The sequence below is a fragment of the Bemisia tabaci genome, chromosome 1, assembly GCF_918797505.1.
Source record: "Bemisia tabaci chromosome 1, PGI_BMITA_v3".
NCBI lineage: Eukaryota > Metazoa > Arthropoda > Insecta > Hemiptera > Aleyrodidae > Bemisia > Bemisia tabaci.
This window is the reverse complement of record NC_092793.1, coordinates 19,638,871-19,664,539: the sequence shown is the minus strand read 5'-3', so window position 1 is coordinate 19,664,539 and position 25,669 is coordinate 19,638,871. Positions and strand designations below refer to the sequence as shown.

General features: G+C 42.1%; 1 protein-coding gene across 2 annotated transcripts in view; it reads left to right on the top strand.

Moving 5' to 3' along the window:
• Sema2a (Semaphorin 2a) overlaps positions 1–25,669 on the top strand; it is a 769,825-nt gene that overhangs the window by 579,941 nt on the left and 164,215 nt on the right. For both annotated transcript variants that reach the window (XM_072297641.1, XM_019046942.2), the window contains one exon: positions 6,269–6,356. In XM_072297641.1, the coding sequence (XP_072153742.1) occupies positions 6,269–6,356 (88 nt within the window). The remainder of the gene's footprint in view (positions 1–6,268; positions 6,357–25,669) is intronic.

Sequence of the window (25,669 nt, the reverse complement as noted above, 5' to 3'; positions counted from 1 at the left end):
GATAAAGTTATCCAACTTCATCCTCGGCATTGCACACAGACACCCATCCTCCATACCTCCCCGCGAATGACATGTTGATTCATACGCCGCGCGCCGTAAAACACTTAGCCGACAAATGAATTCTTATCCGTTTAATTGAACGCGAGGCGTATCGACCTACCGCACACGACCGGGCTCCACCGCATGCTTGCCCGACCTCCGACCTACAAACGAGTCCCTTTTTCTCCGGGGCAAAGAATGGATGAAGTGCAAAATTTGGCGAGGCTAACCATCCAACTGGAGAGACAGAAAGTTGGCTACATCCCCGCCTCTCAGAAACAGAGCCAAACAAAGAGAATGATTCGTTCCAGGTGCTCGGGCAGCCAAGAGAATCATGAAATAAACCCCCCGAGAGACTCGACTGAATTTGCAGGGATTCACTCGAATTTTGGCAAGAGGAGGCTTGTAGGCCATGAAAATGCCAATTTTGAAAATCTCTGATGACATCTCAACTCCAAGTCAAAATCTTTCTGCCCTCCGAGGTTTTAATGTGTGTTATTGCCTCTCTGCATCCTCTCCTTTTTAATTAAAAAATATTTTTTTTGTTCTTTTGACGCAAAGATGTATAGCCAGAGTAGCTGCGGACCTGCTCAAGGAGAAAATCATTTTACACTGGAAAAAAAAACCACATTGGATCTAAAGTCCAGACTCTTGGAAACATTGACAAGAAAAAATACTCTTGATTCAATCAGATTTAAGCTTAAATCAAAAGAAAATCCGCTCAAATTAAGAGGCTTGGTTCTTGATTCAAGCAAAAATCTGATTGAATCAAGAGAATTTTTTCTTGTCGATGTTTTTAAGAGTCTGAACTGTAGATCCAATGTGTTTTTTTTCCAGTGTACTTCTACTACTACCACTTATTATTCAGGGTTTCTACTTCTTCCAAGTTGTAAAAACCCTGTGTTTTTTCTGTATTTTCCTTGCAGTATTTGCAGAAAATAACTCTCTACTAAAACGCGTCCATTGCAGAGGTGTAACCTAACCACTCTGCCGAGAATCAGGTCGCTGACAGCTTGAAAAAAGCTACCCTCCGGCTTGTAAAAAGTTGCTCCAACTTCACTGCTACCTAGCATTATACGAAAAATTGGGCTTACCCACTGATGTTTAAATGAATAAACTTTTCAAACGTATACTTCTCAGGAGCTTCATGAATATTTTTCCAGAAAGAGAGAAATCCAGAGTTGACGTCAAATTCCCTGGATTTTTCTGGTATTTCTCGGTAGTAGAAACCCTGATATTTCATGACATCAATCCAATGCTTCAACATACTACACGAAGGTGAAAATAAGTCAAGGCAGAGTAGATAGGTCGCTGAAAGAGAGAGTAGTTCTTCGAGAACCTAACGATCTTTCATTGGGCCTTTGCATGCGTAGAAAGTATTCAAAGCTCACTGTGTGCGTGCTGTCAGGCGCTTACATGCATTTTGCTACCAACTTTGGAGTTGCCAAATTGGCTTCACCTCCACATATTGTAACACTTAAATGTGCCAGAAAATTAACCCCATTTTCAAAATTTGACAATTTGTACTGTAGCCGCTGGAGATAATGAGTAGATGTCGACCATCGTCCCACTTTAACACGAAAAGAAAAGAAAATATTCTATCAACAAATGAGGTCTATTTATGGAGGAATTGTCGGGTATTTTGGTTTCAGAGTGAGGCTTGAAGCACTACCACCTCTCCTTTTCTTTGAAAGATTACACCGCAAGTTTTTTCAGAATTTCAGTCATCGGAAAGTATTTATGTCGCAGTCAAGTATTCAAATCAGGCATTTAATTAAATACGTAGGCATATGGTCAAGCTTTGATACTTTACGAAGTTCTGTGTGTTTTTAACGAAAGCTTTCGACTTTCCAATATTCTGAGAGTAAGAACTCATCAATCTACGAACTGTATTCTTGTAATTTTCATTTCCAAATTCTCCTAATCAAATCTCAATTGTGAAAACTTTAAAAATTTTGAATTTTATGGCACGCTTTAAAGTTGGAGATGAATGCCCATTCAAGGACTTAAAATTATTTATTTACCATCGAACGATGCAAACTTATACGGAGAATCCTTCCCTACACGAGCAAAGAATTATTTTGTCTAAAAGTAGGGAAAAGAATCGAAATTCCAAAGAAAGCAAGAATAATATTTAACTATTTTCTTAGGTATTTGACGAAATGCATTTATTAAAGAAAATAAATGTAGGTGTAACGCTTCAGCAAGTGGAATTGTGGGAATTTTTAATGGAAACAACAACTGATTAAGATTAGATTCAAAATCCAAAGAGTGTCGTAATTTATTCCAACGCGAGTCATGTTGCTTTCCCCTCCTCCCTCACTCTCCGAATCAGTCAGTCAGGTTTTTCGCCCGAAAGTCGAACTCGTGAAAGAATACCCGACGGTTCGACCACAGTCACAAATCCTGAAATTATAACAGTGGTTTTTTCCTCTCGCCGCGCTCAACAGAAGCCGCGAAACTTCTCGGCGCAGATGTAAGCGCGGCAGTATATCTCAACCCAAAAGGGACATTTTTGTCTCCGGAACAGTTGAGCAACTTTTAATTCGAGTGTATGCCCCGACGGACCGTTGTCCCGAACACGAAACTTCCCGGGGCCCCGCGCATCGTGCGTCGCATGTTCAAATCCTTAAAACGTCGCTACTCTAACTTAAGGGCGTATCTCAATTTCCACTTGAGCCCCAGAAAGCATGGAGTTATACGGAGGACAGGGCTCACGTTGAAATTAAGATACGCTCTTACGTCGGAGGAGCGACGAAAAGTCAGCCCGCGGAAGTAATGTAATAACCGGAACCCGTAGGGGAGGGGGCGGTGATGGAGTTACATACAGCTCTGTTAAGCGAGGACCAACGAAATCCGACGTTGAGCGGTTTTCAGCGTAAGGGGCGCATAGATGGAGGAAGGGGGTATCCAAAATTGAGACTGAGGCGGGCTGTGAGTCCTCATCTTTGGTGACAGGATTTGAGGATTGCCGTTGACAGGAGGCCTTAAAGACGTATCTTTGTTGGTGTTTCATTTGGACATGCAGCTTTTGTATCGGAAGACAAGACGGCGGAACGTTGCATAGTGGATCCAGTCAATTAGAGAGGTCGGACATGAAATTTTTGACCAAAACTGCAAATTTGGATGTTTATTTCGTCACATTTTAAACTTCAAGGGGTACTATTGGAAGACAATTTTACGAGGAAACCTATGAAACCACTTTCAGAACCTCAAAGTTTTGTATGAACGGAGTTATAAGCGTTTAAAGTTTCCAAATTTTGTCCGACCTCTCCTATTGACTCGATCCACTGTGCGTTGGTTGGCGGAACGACGAAAATTGCTCGGCTCTGTGTTTGAAGAATTTTTGTTAGTGGTGCATGACAGTTTGAGTAAATTGCATCATTCTCGGAGAGTTGTCAGCGCGAGGCACGACCGCATTATGCGAAGAAATTGTCGCTCCGTTAATGAAACGTTGTGACTTGGATTTTACGTTAGCGGCGGGAAGTATATGTAAGTTCTGATAATTTGGATTAAACTTTTTTTAATAAATTTTTAACCTTTGCGAGAGGAATCCTTCCTTTTCCTCAAATTTTTTTTAATGAGTTAAACCGCAGAAAGAGCTATAGTTGAAAATCCATCAGGGATTGGGCATATGGCCTGTCAGAGGCCAGAGTGGGTGGGAGGGGGCATGCCTCAATCATATTCATTTATCAATACTTGTTTGCTCTTTTCAGTTGTTTTCATGAAAAGAAAGAAATTACACACTAAATATTTTATTCTTTCCTTACGTCGATTCTGTAGCAGCTTCGCCGCCCGGAGACATAAAGGGAAAATCCTTTATAAGACTAACGATTTCTGGAAAGGACCTCTGGCAGGTTGTTATTTTGCCAGTTAGCGACAGAACCCAAGAAGTTTTGCAGTTTTATCCACGACTGTGGGGTGCGGGTGCGGCCTACGGTCGCTCTGATTGCGGCAGGAACTCAGAAATGTATTCGCATTGCGACGAGAGCATTTAACACTGCGCGTCATGTTTTATATTTCATTGCTCGCTTCCTTTATTTTCTTTTGTCGCGGAGAGTCCTCTTTAAAGTTTTCGATCCGGCCCACCGTCGCCGCGAACTTAATGATGCAGCCTTTATTCAATTCTAATGAAAGAGATCTTACGGTGCATCCGATGCTGCTCGCACAAAAGCCGTGTCTCTTAACACCTCCGGAAAAGAAAAGGCTGCGCTCGTAATCTCGTCGGATATGCCACTCCAAAGCTCTGCGTTGGATTTTAACTACGAGCTAACACTTTTACACATTTTTAGTCGTAAAATGGAAAGTAGACAGGAAATGATTTCATTTTTTAGGTATTCTCGGCCACTAATCTCTAATGTTGTAAACTTATAACGCGAAGGTTATTACCGCTGAATGTTCTGTTAAATTTCATTGTATCAGTTTTCTCGTTGCATTGTGTATTCTTTGCCACGCGCTCGGTTACACAAACTGAAGGTTGGGTTTGACGAACCGAATAGTTGGGATGATATAGGACACGATGTTCTCCTTCATTTTGAGGATACGCAATTTTATCTCCTTGGACGTCAAAATATTTGTATTATGTGTTTCACCCCATCCAACTTTTCTACTCTGCTTCAAAGGCTCTAAGTCAGCCAGGAAGAGTTCACGCATTCCTTCATTTCGTGAATGTGCATTTACCTACTTTGAATTTGAAATAGTTGTATTACTAGTTTCACCCCATCCCATCCATCTACTCAGCGTCATAATATCTGAGTCAGTGGAATAGAGGCAACCTCTTTTCCATTGTTGCGAAATTATTGGACGTATTTTATACTAAAAATAACCATGTGCATAGTAGGGTTTGCGTGTAACATATTACTTTTTGCATAACACGCTCTATCGTGACTGGATCTGTGAAATGGGACCTCATCTTCCGGAAGAAAATTTCCGGAACTTTGAACTTGGCGCGGAAAACGACGCGGAAAGCGCCTGCGAAACCATAGGTATACCTCAAGCATTGCACCGTCCTCCTGAGTACTCTATGGAATCTGATCGCTAGTCTCCCTCTCGGCTCTTGACTCACGAACCGCGCTAAGTTTCGAGATGCGCAAGCTTTATCACTCCAAGGCTTTCAATGTCAATTGAAAAATTGAGGAAGATCATACGAACTGCTGCCATTGGATAAATCAAAACTCAGTTCGGAGGGTATTTTGCTGAGGGTTTGCACCGGTTGGTTTCGTCCATCATATCCGATCGCAAAAATTCGCTCAATTTTTCGCCTCCGGTATCAATTCAATGCTTAATGTCTCCCTTATTTTAATCACGATTCGACGACGAAGCTACGAGTCGAATAAAGGCTGAAAAATCACGTATTCAGAGAGCGCAGCGTTATTTCAGCTCGAAATTTTACACGCACGCAGCCGGGATTGGCGGCGTAGTAAAATGATCGACACAGATACGTAACCGACTCATGTCAGCTGCTCATGATCAGGGGCGGGGGAAGGGAGGGTAATGGTATTTGGGAATAAGACTATTCCCCGCGCCTCCCTCCTCTCCAGGGGAGGCTCGCACCGTCGCACAGTGGATCGAGTCAATAAAAGAGGTCGGACAAAATTTGTAAACTTTAAACGCTTATAACTCCGATTTTACAAAACTTTGAGGTACTAAAAGTGATTTCATCGGTTTCCTCGTCAAATTCCCTTCTAGGAACACCCCTTAAACAGGGTGTTTACAAGTCTGGAATTTCCGGAATTAGTGCTGATTTTTTTAGGGCGTTCCAGAAGTACTGAAAAAGTGCGGAAATTCCGAAAGAAAGTCCGGAATTTTTTTCATAATTGTTGCAATTTGAGCAAGAATTCCAAATTTTTGAATTTTTCGAGATTCTTCGAATGGAGGTACTGAGAAAGTACTGAATTTGATGGGAATGTACTGAAATAGTACTGTAAAAGTACTGATTTTTGGCCAGCCTGTTTAGTAAGACACCCTGTTAAAATTGAAAATGTGACAAATTATACATAAAAATTTGCAGTTTTAGTCAAAAAATTAATGTCCAATCTCTGATTGACTCGATCCACTGTGCGTGGTTGCGATCAAAGAAATACTGACGGGGCGAAAATAAACCCCGCCAAAGCGTGCCACGAAATTCTAAGGGGATGAGAGGGGGGCCCGGGGGAGGGGGTGCTCCCTCCGCCCGCTGCGTTAGGCGCATAACAACTCGGCAAATGACATCTTTTTCTTGTGTTTTCAGATCACGTCCGGGAGTTCACCTGTGGTCGCATGTTTTACCGCACGCTTTTCCTCGATGAGAAGCGGGATACACTTTACGTCGGAGCCATGTAAGTATCCTTTCCCTCTTTTTCCTATCGTTCCGCCCCCGCTTGATAGAGATACCGCCGCGCCCCTAATTCCTATTGTTTCCCCGCGCTTTTTTTCTCCCTCTTTTTCAATTTGCCGCCTGTCACGTTCGGCTCGAGTCCGGCCGCGGCCGGGGACCCGAGCCGGAAGACCGTCCCCTGCATCTTTTATCGTCGAGGGTTTTGTTGCCGAATTTGGAATTTAGGAGCGAATCAAAGACTTGAAATCAATCTAAAAGAAGAAGATTCGCCTTGTCATACGGGGTTTGTGATGCCTCAGAATATCTTGGAATAGAACTAACTTAAATTGAAGGCAAAATAAAAGTTTTAAAATAACAGAAATCGCACGCGAGAATGATTAATAGTAGTCTGTGAGACAGTTTGGTGTATGTAGTGCCAGTCATGTTGGCTGAGTGGTCAGCGCGTCTGACCCCAGGTCAAGAGTTCTCGGGCTCGATTCTCGGAGGTGGCGACATATTTTCAGGGAACTGACGAGTTTACCTGCAGAAGAAAATGCCACTCGGCCTTAAACCCTACAATTTTATAGCTTTAGGATCTGGCAGCGTAACGGGCCTTGCTCGGTTTGAGAAAACCTAGTTGACAAGAACTTATAGTAAAGTGCCTACGAGTGCAGAAAATGTTCAAAATGTGCGATTCAGAATATCTAAGCAGCTTCAATGTGCTTCAATGTGCTTTTTGTTATTTTGAAATGTCAGGAAAGCTATTCATTTTTGTCTTAATTTTTAGTGTGCGGAATAGATCCATTGCGCAGTCGAAATTTACGAATCTAGTATTTTTTAAAATGAATGGTCTATCTTGTTTAAAATGCTGAGTGCAACTAGACGTCCTTTATTGCCACCAAACAGCACGAAGGTCCAAAATCTCAAGTGAGAGGCTTGGAGGACAAGGCGCATAGGTGCAGTTTTAGCTATTTCGAGAAATACGTGTTAGAAGTTTCGGAATTACAAGGAGCCTTGTGGCAGAAAGAAAGTTTAAACTCACTTTTTGATGTGTTAAAATTTGCTTTTATTCGTGAATTTTTCGCAGAATGTTTTCAACCTAGTGAATGTTGTTCATGTTTCAAACTAGTTTTAGTTGAGTTCATGAATATCTCAATTTTTTCAAAAACTGCATTCATGCGCCTTGTCCTTAAAGCCCTTCAAATATTATATTCTAAAGCATGGCCTCCCACGAAGAGTCCGGAATAAGCTTGGTTCAAGAGCTGAGGGGGAAAAAGCCTCGCCATTTAGATTACCTCGCAGATAACTAGTCGGTTTTAGGATTTCCGAGCTATGAGAGAAATTCGTATCCCTAAGTCGCCCGCGGGATTATTTGATGAGAGAAATCATTCTATTCCCGGCTGGAAATTAAATATGGAACTCATTTCCCAATAGGTTTTCAAGAGCAGCGTGCCTCGTCGGCTTGTGTTCATCTTCCACTGTCCCTCCCCTTATCCCTTTCTCTCTCCTCTGCCTCCTTTTATCGCTTTTATTTTTGAAAGATCCCGTCGAACAGAAAGTCGAGAGAGGGAGAGCTTGATCTCAAATTGTCTATTTGTCAGCTGTATAATTTATTTAACCTTTTCATCTTGAGCGTCTGAATTTTTCAGAGTTTTAATTGTCTTCCTTGGAGACGGAATTCCCAGACATCTTTCTTTAATTTATCTCGCTTTTCTTTTTCGAGATTTTTCGCTCTATTCATCTTTTGCGAAGAATTTAATACTTTAAGAACATTTCGTCCATTTTGCATGCTTTTCTTGAGGCAGAAGGTAAAAGCGAAAGTTGCCAAGTAATACTGTTTTCTTGACATTATGTTTTTTCAGTACTCATCTTCCGCGATCCAACCAAGATGCATTTATATGATTATCGTCGCCTCTGTGAAATTGTAAAAAAGTCCCTTCCTTTCTTTGGAATTTTGAATTTTGAAAGTTCAACTAGAGAGACATGTTACTGCATCAAATTCATTGAAAGGAAATCGAGGCACCTATTTTAAGAATATTTCAACTAGAGAAGAAAAATTACGACACTTTTTAAGAATTAATGAAAAGGTTTTCATGGATGAAAGAAAATTACTACTTGTTGATAACAATTAGCAGAAAAGGGCAGAGGTTAAGGTGAATCTAGAGCAGGAGTAAGCTAACATCGAGAAACTGATCTAATTCTGCCGAATGACTGATTCCACTTTAAGTGTTAATCAGAAAACGGATCGGAGCTCTCTTCAGCTTAAATTAAAATTGATAAACCCCCGAAAGCGCAAAATAAGTGTTCGATTTAACTAATCAAAGTCAACAGTTCGCGGTTGAATGCTCTCATGTAGCTTTATTTCAGAGTATTCCATTTTTTCGGGAAGATAAACAGGTGGAACGTGCCTCTAGGCGTAAATTCAAATTCAAGCCAGTTATCTAGCGAACTTCATCTCTCTCATTGTGTAGATTTGCCTTACTAAAAAGAAAGAAATTAGATGGAAACTCGGTTTTATACAAGCATCTATTTGTATCCAAATCTCCATAAATAATCAATCGCTGATGGATCTCTTAAATCTATCGAAAAGGTAAGAGTAATGTAGTTCCTAAACGATTATTTCTCCAATCTCTCGGCAATAAATCTCTACACATAACTAGAGATGAATGGAGTTATATGGTTTCCCAGAAATCGAATCTCTGTCTGATTATTCTCATCGTTCATCTTCAGTGGCGAGGCGTGAACAATTGATTATTGATATTTTACCATTTGAGGCTATGGTAAAGTATCGATTATTAATGTGTTGGTTGCGAACACACCTGTTTATCGATCCTTTTCATAGGTTTAAATGGCAGATCAATCGATATATCGCAAAGCACGCCACGCCACTGGCATTCTTTTATCCGAGAGAAAGAGCAGAGCCTCGACCGATAATAGAGATCGAGAGCATCCCCTTGGGTGATTAGCACCCATTTTATTACTCTCAAATCACCTCAACAGCATCGAAGCAGCAGAAAAAAAGAAAGAAATAATTAAAGCGAACGAGCAAATTAGGCTTTTGAGAAAAGTTGAAGGAGGCAAAGGAGAGAAAATAACAGTAATTACGGAACAATTGCCGCGACTCCGCAAGTCGACCGCGGAAATTAAGTAATTAAATGCATTTGAATAAATAACCCCGCAAAACGGGAGCGATCCAAATCCAGAAACGGGAAGTCGGGAGTCAGGAGCGAATCGGGATCTCGGGGGCGGGGGTGGGGGCGAAATCGTGACTCTTTCGCGTGCCCTGCCTACCTCGCCAGAAGTTTCCCGACGGGAAACTGCTCCGGCCCGCAGTTGCCAAAGTCGAGGAATACCGCGGGAAAGCAGGAACTTTTCAAAGAACCACGAAAAATCCGGGGACTTGTCCTTGTAGCACAGGTAAAAAGCAAAAGGATGCTACCAATTAAAGCGTTTGAACGGCCTTTGGTAATATTCAGGATTCGTAATGCTTAGAGAAAACATTATGTATAAAAAACCTAGCGAGATATCTAGCAACGTCGAGAGTTTTTCTGGCATCATGGAAAATCTGGAGAAACGTGATGTCATCTGTGAAAAAATTGTTGATTATGGAATTTTTCCGTGAAAGCATTAGGTTTTGGCTTCATTATTAGGATGGGAAAAATTTGGAATTCTCTTTCTTTGCCTTTCAAAAAAATTGAAAATATCATTGAATTTTCTCAATTTAGCCATGGAATCATATTGAATTAACACCGATTTCTTCTTTTTTTTTTTGAAAAATGCCAGACACCGTGGACAGGGGGTTAACAACACGTATAATAAAATAATACAATGGACTGCATCGTGTAAATAGAGAGAGTTCTGATGAGTTGTAGTGATAACAAAAAGTCAAATTACGGCTGCTTCGATGATTACTTCTGTGTTTCCCATCTCATGTAGTCATAGAAAAAATTGAAGGAAAACTCGGTGATAGTGAGTTTTAGAATATAATTTAAAGCCTGAAATGTGCTTTTCATCGAGTCTTCACTTTCGATAAACCATCAATTCTCGATACCTCAAGCAAAAGTTCCAAAATTTCCCCCGGCCGAGTGGTGTGGCATCCCTGGAGCTGGATTTCTCCCGCCTGATTCTCTTTCTTTCCCGAAAATGAACCAAGAATGGCTGCAGTGCACCGTAGAACATGGCAATCGTGTACTACTGTAACGGCAAGGGTAGAAGGAATTGGGGGGGGGGGGGGATTGAATTCAACCCCCTCCCGGACGAGCTATCTAGATGGGGAAAAAATTATATTTACTCGCTGGCAATATTAACGGATGATTATAGACTGCAGAAAGAAAGGTACAGGGAGAATGAAGCGGTGTTTATGAAGTGCGTGATCGGCAATTGTGGTAGGGGTGGTACGGCAAGGGGTGCCCGGGGGGAGGGGTTGGTTAGGGATACGTTTGTTTGAACTGCGTTACCGGGGTTTTATTTGATATACCGAGGCGAACTGCGTCTGGGCTTAGTCCAGAACTTGCCTAGGATTGACGTCCGATTCACACGTTGGAAGTTACTTGACTTTTTGATATTGCGTGTGATAATTGTATGAGCGCAATGATACTTTTGCGCAATGAATTTTCAATTTTGCTGCAGCCCATCATTACCCAATCACTGAAAAAAACACATTGGATCTAGAGTCCAGACTCTTGAAAACATTGACAAGAAAAAATACTCTTGATTCAATCGGATTTTTGCTTAAAATCAAAACGAAATCCGCTTCAATTAGAGGCTTTGTTAAGAGATTTAAGCTAGATTCTGATTGAATCAAGAGTACTTTTTCTTGTCGATGTTTTTAAGAGTCTGGACTCCAGATCCAATTTGTTTTTTTTCCAATGAATCCATCCTCCAAACACTTAAAAATTCATAATTTTTATTGGAAAAACTGTTTTTCTCTACCTTCAGCAATTCTCTACATCAACGACCACCGAGTTTCCCTCCATGATCCCCTCCCCGAACATTCTGGAGACCTTTGAAAAGTCGTTCTGGTGTTTCGAAATAAATTAAAATGGTCGCCGGTTCCTGGACCCGGCGGGCAGGGAGGACGGTCTTTTTTGGCTCAGCGCGCGCCAGAACAGGGGTTAAACATTCATATGCCAGTTCATCCTCCTTCCGGAGGGGGGGTTTTTGTCCTTGCCCCCGTCAAACTTCCCGGGGCCCCTTGATGCCCATTGTTTGCGTTTGTTATTCCATATTTTATCGCCGGGCGTTTTATTTAGACGTAAGAAAAACAGCTCCAGATTTTGTGGCGGGGGTCGGCGTCGCTGGCAAAAAAGGCCTGGCCGCAATCCCAGACACCCCCCGCCCCCTGCCCTCCCTGGACTCGCATGCCAGCTTCCTCTTTGAATAAATATGTATTCATTTAAGTGTGAAAGTTTAGCGGCAGCTGTTCATTTCCTCCGCTCGCATGCGAGTCGGCTTTTGTGATGGAAAAAGGAGTTCGTCTGCCACATCCCGACTTCGGCGCGAGGAAATATATTTTATTTTTCCTGTTGTCCCGGCGAGAGAAATTTCCGTGATAAATGCTTCCGGTTCAGCGAGACTGCGCAGTGCGCATCAAGCTTGGTCCTTTTGACATATTTCGTCGTATCCCCCCGCGAAAGAACGCAACTATATTTCAACGTTGCCAAATTTCCCCGCCAAAACTGCGTTTTCACCAGGAGAGTCTTGGGCATCTCTGACTGTAAATACTACTGATTCTTCCCCTGGTCTCATTCGAATATCAGACAAATTTTGGCAAAAATTGCACCGGTATATTCTTGTTAAAAAATTGAATTGTTTGGGTCAATTTTGCAACCTTGGAATGGAGTTACGTTCCTTCTTCCGGGAAAGAACGATTTTAAGTTTGGTTTTTCTTTGAGGGTTTTTGTAGAAGTGAAGAATCGAGCAATTCCTCTGGACGTGATCTCTTGCGCGAGTCGAAATTTGCTATATTTTCAGGTTGTCATGGCTAGAAAATATCTCAGAAGATAGCCTCAAATGTATAGTTCCAATATATCCAGGAATCCCAGTTTGGTTAAATTAAAGTCCATTCCCGTTTTTGACACGGTGGACGCCTTAAGTACTTGAGCCAATCAGAAATGGATTCCTCATGTCCTAACGCTTCCAGGACTTTATGTCCACCTACCTTTCGTCCATTAAATAAATGTCCACCGCTATTTATGTCCACTAAACGTTAAGTCCAGTCTGTATTAAGTCCTCATGATTTAATGTCAACAATGATGTGTAAAATTGTCCAAATTGTGGACATGTTATGTCCACATTTTTTTCTTCTCATTTAAATGACAGGAACCACCTCAAAAATAAATGCATACTACTAGAACAGACTCTAAGAGCAGATAAAAACATATTTTCATGTGTACACTGTACGGATATGATAAGATGAAAACCAAAGCGGGAGCCTAGGAAACGCTCCAATGTCAAATTAAACATTTTTCAGTAACAGATGCAGTCAAAATTGAAAGTCCTCCTTAACTAGTTATTTCGCGCGCCTTCAATCTTGTAGGATACTGTGCAACGCCTCTGACGCGAAATAGTTGCTTAAAGCGTTGCGGCGCGGCAGGCAACCAGCGCAGAACGCGCACTGGCGCCTACAAACCTAACGGGATACTTCACGCGTTGCGCAACGCGTGAAGTATCCCGTTAGGTTTGTAGGCGCCAGTGCGCGTTCTGCGCTGCTAACACGCCGCTTCGCTCTGTGTTAGGCTCTAATATTTAAACTAATATTAACTCGCGGAGTCAAAAAAGTGGACCTTAAGTCCATGTACCGTCCTAACTCTATAAAAATGGATTCTAATCAGATCATTTGGCCTCTCCCAGAAGCTTCTCCTCTTGATTCATTTCCGTAGACTTAAATATGTTGATAGAACAATGTTGCCTATACTTCCTAGATCCATTTATGCCTCCGAGTGCGCCATTTTTCAGAAGCGGATCCAGAAATTTGACAACACCGGACTCACCCCCATTTAAACCCTTGTTAACTAATCGATTCTTGTCACAGCACCCGGCCTCTCCAAGAATCGATTCATTTCCTTAGATTCAAATGAAGAAAAACAATGTTGACAATTTCCTGGGTCCGCCAATGCATTTTTTTCGTATGGCGTTTTTACTAAAATGCATTGCAACTCTGAAGGGGTATGCGCAAGATCCAGAGCTAAAGGTTGGCGGCGGTTACGGCGACAGATGGAGGAAATGTGAGGGAAAGACCCTCCAGGAGAAAATAGGAGGATTGTTGCTCGCCTACTGGAACCTTTCGTACATAATGGGCTTCCCCACGTGAAATATCAAGTTTTTTAATGAGCATTTGGAAAAGTTTTACGTGCCCGTTTAACGGCTTCGGCGCTCCTGTGTTAAGTCACAAAATTCGCTTTCCGACGGGCTCATAATCGCATAAAACATCCGCGTTTACCAAGTTTCGGAATAATTAGCCCGACTCTTTTTACTTTTCCGCCTTCGTCCCCGCCGCCAGGGGGTGTGTTCATTGAAGCGTTCGAGCAGAGGAATGTAACAACTGGAAAGTTCTGCCCTCGTGAAAAAATGTAATTAGTATGAAAATATTACCGTAGAGGAAGCGAAAAAAAAACCCTGCCATTAGTCTGTCTGACCGAAAATAAGTTCGCTTAAACTCAACCTTGTCATAACTTCGGCGTACATACTTTTCCTGTTGCTTAAGGATTTGCGGTTTAACTTTTTTCTGTGTTCTTGTCCATCAGCCGCCCCCTCCCCCCCCCATCGCAAACTTAGCAGGATTTTAATCTTTCTTCTAAGCGCATGTTACCTCACTATGCTCATGTTATCGCATTCAGCCATGTTTCTTCTGCGAGAGTTTGCTTTATATAGACGCTATTAGTGACGACGTCATCATAGGGATTCTCCATTATATCGAATTGAATCCAAACAATAACATTGGCATAACCTCTTTCAATGCTCTCAATGGGAAAAAATCGATATATATCGCTTTTCTGTGACGTGGCACTAATAGCGTCTATATCATGGAAGGATCTCATTGGCAATGGAAAAAACCTATATTTTTCAGTGGAGTAGAGTAAATCCTTTCTTCCTCTCTATATAATAAAATCATTTTTAAGACGCACGATGGACAGGGTGAGGAAGGAGGGTAAGACGGTCCAAAGGTCAACTTCCGAAGAAGGAATCGAAATTCAGAGCGTGGAGAAAGTCATTAAGAATATTTTTTGGCGGAAATCTTTCTTTGAAACATCGTTTTGTTATCCAGTTAAAATTATTTGAACCGCCAACGGGCGATTTCGACGATTTCGAAGCGGGCCTTTGGGGGGGGGGGGGCAGCGCCCCGGGGGTAGGGCCGCGTAGCGGCCAGGGGGCGGAGCACTCTAGTTGCAGATTAAAATCTGTCCTCTTTTTTTACTGTATTGGATATTCTAAGAGATGCCTCGAAGGTTTGAAGACCGCCCACTCGTTTGTAGGACTTCAAGGTTGAGCAGTGTACGTCTTTCCGGTTTCACACCTTGTATAATGCTGTTTTAAAAGCGCCATTACCTCAATTACTCCTTACTTCACGCTCAAGTGATCGGCTATTCAAGATTAAACGCAGACGATACGTCAGCCCTTCGCTTATTTTTCCAGGGGCAGACGATTTCCTCGGTTGCCGGGTGAGGGGATAAAGTACCAGATTTTTTATGTTTAAAATAGGGTGTTCAGAATGGATGTATGTATTAATATAATAATATATTCTGGCTCAGCGTTTAACAGAGCCTCATCATTTTCATATTTTTTCAAAGGAGAACTGCGCAATATTATTTCTCGAAATTTTGAGGGTAATTCCCTCACAAGATTTTGAAAAATCAAAAAAAAAAAAAACTACAGAAAAAAGTACATGTTAATTTTCCTGTTGTGAGATGAAGTGTTACACGATATTCTACGTAATAATTTGCAATGAAGTTTGTAAGTTTTGAATATTTACCGATATTGCATATTTTAATGAGAGTATCTTAGTTATTCAGCAATTAGAAAGATTAAATTAACCGACTACCAAAATTTTCATCAATTTGACAGTGCAAAATGTTCACTTCATTTTGTACGTTCCAGCAAAAATTAACCTGTTTTTCCTTGAGACTTCAGGAAATTTTTAGATAATGGTATAGACTGTGACCCAGACTCCGAATACAATAATGAATTGATAAAAATTTCTTCCATGAGTTTTTATCAGCATATTTTGAACATCAATTATTTAAAAATCAGGAAAAAGAACTTAAATTCAGAATGAAAGTATTGACTGCGTACTATAAACTTGCGACAACTAGGTTCGATTAATTTTTACACGAAAACACAATGATTATTTACTAAAACACAGCACCAAATTGTAACAACGGCATCATCAAGTATGTAATTATTACCAGTAAACAAATGAGAACAATTCATGTTTCGGTGTATAGTCGTATAGGTAAACACTAGATTTTCAGCATCAAATTTTCTTCCTTTCAGTTTGACAACAGAGTGTAATCTTACACGCTTTGTTCCTCGCGCAAGTGCACTGTCTGAGAGGGGGATGAAAGCCGGGATCCGTCGGTAAGCTGAGCGGAGGGAGGGGAAGGGCATAAAAAAGGGTTGAAACTTGTACGAGTGGCAATGTAGGGAAGTAGGCCGGAGGGTGTGTGGCTGTGATAGTTTTCACACTTTTCCATGACGCCCGGGACCCTTGTCCCTTGTCATCAGCCAAAAGTGCCGGGAAGCCTGAAAAAAACTCGCCGTGAAAGGGAGCGGTCAGGAGGGGAGGGTAGTGACATCGTTTTTTTAGGCCGCTCGTGGTCGAGAACTTGGAGACCCACCCTCAAGTGAGGAATGCGATCGGGCTCGTAAATAGGCTATTGATCCAAACGGCGAGGATATTGAAACATCATGAACCTATCTTATTTATAATTCACACTATTTGTATACGATTTTAGCGCGAAAGAAAACTTAGAAATGAAGACTGGAGCTTTCCATTCAGGGCCGGATTACGGGGGTGGCCACATGGGACGCGGCACATGGCGGCAAAAATAGGGGGCGGCAAATTTTGCAATTTTTTTAAAGGCAGGTACAAAAAAAATCGGATTCAGAAAAAAATTACCAACAAGAAAAGGTGACAAAATCGCTCATTTCCTGAGAGTTCATCAATCTCGTAATTTTGTCGTATTTCGATGATACAAAAGACTGCGCACCTTTAATTAGTTGAGTTAAGAGAGAAACCAAACACGTAATTTGGCCTGGAGCGGCGCGGCGCAGAGAGAAAATAATGATGACGAGGACTTGAGATGAAAAGGAGAAGCTCTCGGCGCGGCGGTCGGCATGTAACACATGTTAGCGCCTACGAGACTGCATGAATACTTCACGCATTGCGTCAAACACAGTACGGTCAACAGTGGTCGGCGCGGCGTGAAACGCACAGTGCCTACAAAACCACATGAATGCTTCACGCATTGCGCCAAACACAGTGTGGTCAGCGCGTCACGGCGGTGGACGTTAAAATGATTAAACCACATATTTTATGTTTGTTCTTTCTTAATTTTTTAGTTCATTTCTTACATATGAAAGGCCTTGTCCACATAGAGATAGATTTACGGAAATGAACTTTCGCGCGAAGTTCCGTGAACTTTTGCTAGTAGTGTTTACAGGGCTTACGCAAAAAATTGTGTCCAACACGAGTAAACGCGTCTTATGCACCCTTCTCCCTCCGGTACGTTCACTTGATGGTTTTTATTGATGTTTCAAAATGAACGAGAAGAGGGCGGCAAAATACAACGGCCCATGGGCGGCAAGTAGGTAAATCCGGCCATGTTTTCATTTACAATTAGATATTTTCAGCCGATTACTACTCAATGATAGAAAAACTGTGTTATTAGCATCATTTTATCGCTTCATAGATGAAGGCCTGTAAAATTTTTCCAAGGTTTCAAAATAAGAGAACATGGTTGTGCAATATCTGTTTAAATTTGTGCTGATTGTGCGTGATCAAAAATAAACCAGTGAAATTCTGAATTTTAAACGCTCAATGGTTTCTACTTCCTTTCAATTTCTACGGATTTTCTATCATTTTCTCAGGGCACTATGTAAAAAATATTACAAATTAATAGTCACAAATTTGCCTACCATTTCTTTACGTGAAGCGACAGCGGTAGTTTTGGTAAGTCATCGAGATCCACGCTTTTTTTAATGGTCGAGTTACACCATCAAATTGAGCCATCAAATTGAAGCTCTGATTGGTGGAAAAAGACCTGAGGTGAGGATGCGACCAATGAGAGGCCCAATTTGACGGCTCAATATGATCGTGTAACTGGACTTTCTGGTTTAATCGACTTTGACCGGCGATATCCGATTCTCGCGTTTACCTACGATCTCGTCAAGTTCCGTTCTGCCTAACAGAGTCAAAGGCAAGTACCTTTACTCGCAGCTTGCTCATGCTCATGCACCCATCTCAGAGGGCAGTCTAACGAGCTGAATCCTTGCCCCGGGGATAGGCGTCCCAGCGCGGGGCGGCGTGAGGACCACAGGTTAACCCGGTCTCAGATTTGTCCGGGACAGCCCGGGTGCAAACCCACCTGCCACCTCGGCTCCTTCGCGTGCAGCGCGAGGCGCCTTGATGGATGGCCCATCACGCTAATCTAATCTCGCTACTCCTCCCGCTACAAATAATCGCTCGCCGGGAGTGGGTTCCAGCCCTGCCGAAACGCACCCGGACCCGCCGGGGCGCCCGTCGGAAATGCCCGGATTTCGCGGTGAACTTGGCGGTGCGGGTAAGTTGTGTAATTGGGCTGACACCTCGATCCGACAGTGAAATTGGTGCAAGCCGGCGCGCAGCTCCTTCCTCCCCCCCTCCTGCGATCCCCCGGCCCCCGGTCCCACCCCCCGGCACCCTTCAAACGCGAATAATTAACTTTGTCATTCAACGTGTATCATCTCCTCGAGTGGGGCGCCGGGCCGGGCCGGGCCGGGGGTGGAACGAGGCCGGCTGGAGGCATCGTGTACTTTTCAATTTTATTTATTTACTCCCGTTAATTTTCAACTCCTCGCGTTTTGCCCTCGCGGTTGCCGACTTCACCGTCTTCGGAGGTACTCCAAGGGAGCACCTCATTGCAGCAGCATTTTGCAATTAGGAACTGCAAATTTTGGCTCATTCGTTGAAACACTCATGCGCCTAGGAAAACTAATGGTACGTAGGTTGTTTCTAAACTGATCTAAAAGTTGTAGTTCCTGATTGAATCGGGACGTGCGAAAACCGCTAATGTGCATTTTTCCAGTTTTCAGTTTTTTTGAGTTGATAATACTTTTAAAGAGTTGATACAACCATAAAAGTGATGAAAGGACTCGTTTTGGGATTAAGGTAACCCAGAGACGAGTAACAACGCCACTTTTGTGGTTGCATCCAATTCCGAAAAGTATTATCAACTCAAAAAAATTGAAGACTGGAAAAATGAACTGAATATGAAAAATTTTGACTCATCCGTTGAAACACTTATGTGCCTAGGAAAACTAATGTTACGTCGGTTGTTTCTACACTGATCTAAAAGTTGTAGTTCCTAATTGAATCGGGACGTGCGAAAACCGCTAATGTTCATTTTTCCAGTCTTCAGATTTTTTGAGTCGATAATACTTTTCGGAATTGGATGCAACCACAAAAGTGGCGTTAAAACTCGTCTCCGGGTTACCTAAATCCCAAAGCGAGTCCTTTCATCACTTTTATGGTTGTATCAACTCTTTAAAAGTATTATCAACTCAAAAAAACTGAAGACTGGAAAAATTGACATTGGCGGTTTTCGCACGTCCCGATTCATTTTGCTGAATGCTGTGCAACTATTCTTCTGTGCTAAGGAAAAACGCCGTATAAATACTTGAGATTTGCCAAATTTCCTCCGATAAAATGTCTTTTTTCAAGGAGTGATGCGGATCTTTTCCCTCGAAATTTCCATTGTTATTTGGACCTGATTGCGAATGAAATTCTCTGAAAAATTCGAAGAAAAACACTACCAAATTTCCCTACGAATTCATATTTTATCAAAGGAAATTTGGAAACTTCTAAAAGCTCGTAGGGTCTTCTTCTTTGGCTAGGCAGTATCATGGATATTAGTATGGATACTGGGTTGAATGGAGGTTTGATTTACCAGAAAACAGGTGTGAATATTCCGATGGACCACTGTAAAATATTCTCAGCCACACAATTTATATGCTACCAAGTCTTTTTTGCTGCTTAATTCAGAAATGCACCGAGTTGAAAAAACCATGTTGGTTGCAATCTGCACCAGTTTCCCGGAAAATTATATTTTTCCCAGAACAATCCTTTTGGAGAGAAAATTCAAGTTTTCCGAAAACCTCTGACGTGATTGGATTCATCAAGCCGCTTTCTTGAATTCAGCCCTGAATTATGCAAAGGAACCAGTCGAGCTTCTTTTGAGAATATGACTTCGTCAAAAAGTTTCAAAGCTTTTCAGTCATTCTAGCCTGAAGTTTTAAGCTATTCAGAAATTGATTTCCTACCTTTCATTTTTCTTTGCTGTTCCGGGAGGGACATCAAAAGAAACCAACGATCTCTTGCCACTGTTTTGATTTTATCCTGAAGTCGATTGCATGTTAGTTTCCGGAAAAGTATCTGTAGACATCGCGGCGTTACAAAAAGTAACGCTTTCTTTTCAACAGTGGAGGTGAGACTGGCAACGCGGGTTTTTCACGCTCGTTAATGTGAAAGGAGAAACAATATATTTGATAGAGATCTAGCGCGGCAAGTTTATTTTAATTCCTTATTTATTCATGGAGTGTATGATTCAATTCTTGCCTTTAAAGTTCTCCAAGATCTTCGCCGAAGGAGTCGAACTGCCTGGAAGTCATCTTCCGACTTCACCCTTTCGCCCCCTCCCCTCCGAAACCCCCTCCCCTGCTTCCGTATTCCACGGAGCACCACAGCTTTAGGCTCTCGCCTCAGTGAAAATTTTCATTTAAATTACTGGTTCGAGAACTTGCTTTAGTGACGCTTTGAAGATTATCTCCTCTACCCCCTTGTTTCATTTTTCCTTCTTTTTATTTTATTTTCTCTCTAGTCCCTGCGGAATCCCTTTTACTCTCTGTCTCCAAGGTCACCGGATGCCCTCAGATTTTTCTTTGAGAATACAGAGCTGAGAAACTTTCTTTCCGCATAAATCCCCCCTTCGCGACTCAAAGGAGACTTTGATGTGCCGTTATCTGCGATTTTCGTGTGTATTTCGACACACGTGTTTTGTTTTTCACTTTGACGGTTATTCTGTTTTCATGGTAAGGTATTCGGTATTTTAAAGGTTTACAAGTACCTATCTAAACCGAAATTTTTATCAGTTTCGTATGTCAAACGAAAGCTCAGGAATCTGCGAAGAGAAATACATGGGATTTTTGGTATGGTCCTTTTTCTTGTTTTCAGCTTTCCTATGTGGAAAGGAAAGTGCATTTACGCTAAACACTGTCTATTTTCAATCGTATGCCAAGACGATATGCTTAAATACTATCAAATTAAAAATGAAAGGCACCTGTGTAATAAACAGCTCCTTTCTCAGAAGGCCCGATTTAGACAGGTCTCCAAATTTTGACGAGAGTGTCCGAAAAATTCGTAAGCCAATCATATTTTAAGGTTGAGAACTACTTAGTCGTCCAAATCTCACAATTGTGTTTCATTGGAGGTCGGAAATTCCGATTCGGTGACTGTCGAATTGCAACGCTGATGCTTGATTTTGGGACCAGCTCGCGAGGTGATCCTAAAAGAGGTTTAACCCAAGGAAAATCATCAAGTGTGATTGGTCGAATTTGTTGGCAGCGGTGTCAATTGCCACTGATAATTGACAAGACAGAACTCGACAGGACTTCCTTAGGATGTTTGAACATTGAAATAAAATTAGCTCAATATAGATGCTGTCTCTTCGAAATGTCGAAATGTGGCAACAAAGCATCCACAGACATTTGGAAGGGTTTCGCGATCCCGTTCTTGGCCGACCGTAGCAGTCGCGGACGTGAATAATCGACAATCGACATTTTCTCATTTGAAGCTTGGTGAAAAATCGATTACCCTGATAATCGATCCTGTTCCGTAGGTTTACACGACAGGTGAATCGATTCATCGTAAAGCACGACACGAGACTGATGGCGATCCTGACGACGACGGGTGGAGACGACCGGCGACGATAGCGGCCATCAATCCAGCACCCTCCACCGACGCGACGCGCCGACGTAAGGGCGTATCTCAATTTACTTGTGAACCCTGTTTTACCTATAAATTCACGCTTTCTGGGCTCATGCAGGAATCGCGATATGCCCTTACGTCAGAGGGACGTCATTTGAATGCCGCAACAAAGCGCCGCGACGCATCGCCCAGCGGCGTCCGTAAGTTTTTCAGCCACGTCGCCGTCGTATAAATTACAATTTCCGGCCGCAATTTGTCAGCATCGTCGCGTTTCCGCTCCCAGAGGTCCTCGTACGGAAACCGTGCAAACGATCCTCTGCCCCGCACCACGGACCCAGCGTTGACAAATCGTGCTCCTCTAATAGGGAATTCCTAACGTTTCATTAAAGTTGAGGCCGTTGGCAAATCTTATCTGGCACTTTTTTCTGATTTGTTGACCCTTCCTCCCTTCCCAACCCATCCCAAATGGGTTTTTTATGAAATCTTAGATGCCTCGTCCCTTCTATGGACCTGACGTCATTTATGGACGGCCTCTTATTATCTACAATCCAAAAAATTGGTTCAACAAGTCCGGAATCCTCCCTCAAATTCCTGAATTCTCCAAAAATTGCTAACGCTCCGAACAAATCCCCAGAACGTGTCCGTCTTTGAAAGTTCCAAATTTCTCTAAAATCTGTCAAATTTCCGAAATCTATACTCAAAACTCCTTAAATTAAAGATTCCTTCGAGAAATGAAAATATTCGCTTCTTCGGAAGAAAAGTCTCTTGAATCTGAACTCCAGACTCATAAAAAAATTTGACAAGAAAAAAGACTCATGATTCAATCAAATTTTCTTGAATTGGGAAGCAATGCTCTTAATTTAAGTGGAATTCATTTGATCTGAGCAAAAATCCGATTGAAGATTGATCTTTTTTGTCTAATGTCTCAAGAGTCTGACCCTGGACCCCAGAGATATATTTCCCAGTGTTTTTTCTCATTGAGTGTATCTGTTCGTTTTAGAGATCATTAAAATGTTGCAGTTAGACGTTTTTGGAGGTGTACTTTGGTTTCTAGTGTAACCAAGACGAGGCTGAATTCCCCTCTTTTGAATATGTGAAGATGACTTTTCAAGATCAAATCACGGAGAAACTGCGGGATTATTGGTATCCAATTCCAGTCCCCTCATTGGCCAAAAGTGCACGGTTTGATAGGGTTCACTGATATCGAATCTTGAGCGGGAAATTGCGTTACCGAAATTCTTCCGTGCAGCTCTCCGCGCGGATTAGGATTCCAAGTGGAAGCGACCCAGTCCGCGGAAAAGTGGATGATTTGCTGCACAATCCAACTTTATTATCCCTCAATCTTCTCCGCAACCGCCATTTTCGTTCCTGCCGTAAAAACACAAGAGAAGGCTCTCATAAATTTCCAATCGACGCGAACCCCCGACGAACTTACTTACTTCCCCGTTTGAATGCGCTCTCACACGTGGACACGAGCCATAGAACGCAGTGTGGAAGCTAGTCTCCCTCAAATTGATGCTCAGTTGCCTGGTTGCCTGAACCATAAGGTACACAAAAAATGTCTTAAATCGCACCAGATTCTAAGCACAATAGTTGCGATGCACTGAAGAAAAAGTCATAGATTTTTGTCCCTGCTAATTTTTGTTTGGTGCTGCATAGCAACTACTACCATCGGTGCACAACACAAATGGATCAGCTGTGTCAAAATCTGACTGAAAAAAAGGGTTGTATAATTTCGACTCAGCTACGCGAAGTGGATGTCGAACACGAACTTCGTTTTACGGTACAGCAAACTTACTGGGGTTGTACTCTAACTAATTTGTGCTTCTGCAATAAGTTAAAGTACCATTCGGATAAGTTCATTATTCGTTTTTTGGCTGCAACTTCAATTTGGGTTACCTGACTCAAAATAAACCAGTGTAGCCAAACCTTCGATGCAGAACACCAACTGTTTTTTTCCTCCTCCTCAGTGTAGTATGCACACAAAAATTTCCGGTATTAGTTACCTAAATACCACCACCGCGGTATTGTTACGTGAGTGATGGAATAGCTTCTTACGTTACAGTGCTTTCAGAGGTGAAAAATACATTTGTTACAGCCAGTATCCTGAACTTATGATTAGGTCTCCCGGCATTTTGCATGCGTATTTAAGCTCTTTCTTTTTTTTTTTTATTTCTGTTGCACAAAGCATAGTCAGATGGAGAATAGTGTAATCGTGCTTTGACCAGTTTTCTTTAAATTAAAACATTAATTGAAACTAAATTGAAATTGTGCGCAATTGGTTACAAAAGCAATTTTTAAATTGAAAACCCACCCACTAATTATAAATATATTTCCATTCAAACCAACGATATTCTCTAATGATACAGTCCTATCACGAAGAATATTGAAGTCGCTCACCAAAGCTTCATCTCGCAAGTCAATCTTCCCCACGGTCTGGCATCACAGTGTCTTAGAGGAGAATAAATGGCAGATCGGTATAATATTGTTTGTTTTGATTCATTCCGGTTGTCGGGGGGGACCACTCAACCGTTTAACGTTCACTAAGATGTAAGATAATCTGGCTTCCTTCCTCCATTGGTGATTCCATGTCGTATTTTCGTTCTCCCAACCCCTCTCCCTTCCCTTGTCCAACCCTATGCCTCCCCTTGTTTTTCCTGCCGAAATTAGCTTCCTCCGTCTGGGAATCTTAATCGAATTCGGCTGAATCTCAGAGCGATCTATCGAAGGAGCCACGATATTGGTCCGGAAGATACGATCAGTCGTAAAGTCCCGTGATTTTCTCGACTGACCAAATTTGCTTCTTTCGGATCAAATTAGAAGAATCAACGAGTCAAATTTGTTCCGTACTTTTATGACGTCAGATTCCGACGGTTACATAGTTTTATGTCGTCGAAATCTGGCTGTTTTGTGTTCAATTCATCGATGAAGCGTTCCAATCGCTGTTGGCCGCGTAGCTGCCCAAGAAGCGCGTGTTTATGTTTATTTGGATGTTGGGACGAATTTATTGTTGCTCTTCCGCTACCGCGAACGCATCTTCGAGGGGATGAGGCAGGATGTAGGATTGTAGGATCCCTTTCGATTAATTGTTTATGGTTTGTAATAAATTGTATCTTTGCCTACGCAAGATATCAATGTGACCACGGGCAGACACCGTAAAATTTTCCTAGATTGATGTGTACCAGTTCATTTATTTGTTATCTACTCGTATTTTATCGTTTGCGACAACCCCGACCTCCACCATCCACCCCCTGAATACCTCCCTCTAAAGCAGGCTTTTTCATGAAGGGAAGCGCCCGGAATTCCATACATAGCATCCAGAATTATATCAGGACCGAACATTTTTTAGTGTGGTTTGAAAGATAATGCAGGTCTCTTCGCAACCGAGAAAACAGGGAAACACAAGCAATTTATTAAATTTGGTCGGACACTTTATAATATTTTAGCACCTAACAGTAATGGTCGCTAATCTACGCACTACCGCATTGTTGATGGAATTTATATGTGATGCAACTATTCGGCCTCAGCGGCCACGCAAGGCAGTATCTTTCCCTTTGAAGGCTTTTTTCATGCGTCGGCACGCTTCATCAAAGAATAATTATCTAAATCCATCGCGTTTACTCGCCAATCTACATCGTTGATGGTATTTTTATGAGATGCAACTATTCAGCCTCTGCGGCCACGCTAGGAAGTATCCATCACCATGAAGGCGTTTTTCATGCGTCGGCTTACTTGCTTTATCAAAGAACGATCCCAAGCCGTTGCAATTAATTTGTACTAATGACCGTTTGAAAAATTTTACTGCCGATCTTTCTTCTTCTTCCTCTTCTTCTAACTTTTAACTAGGGCCGAAACCCTGTTTGCCTAGCCCCTAAATTAGTATAAAATATGATAGTGATGAGAGAGATCTCTTAATGATCCTCCGGGGATGAAAAGCAGAACTGTGCCGGTCTTTGATTTTTCTTTTCCTCCACGAGCTGAACAAAAACTGAGGGAAAACACAGGGTATTGAGTAATTTTCAAATATTTTGTACGCTGGTAATGTCAGCAATGTCGTCATGAGCAACACGACTATGAACAATCGTAATCCACGATGAGACCACTGAGCTACGCGACACAGGTCATGTTATTCTCTCCTCATTTTCAAGCCTCTC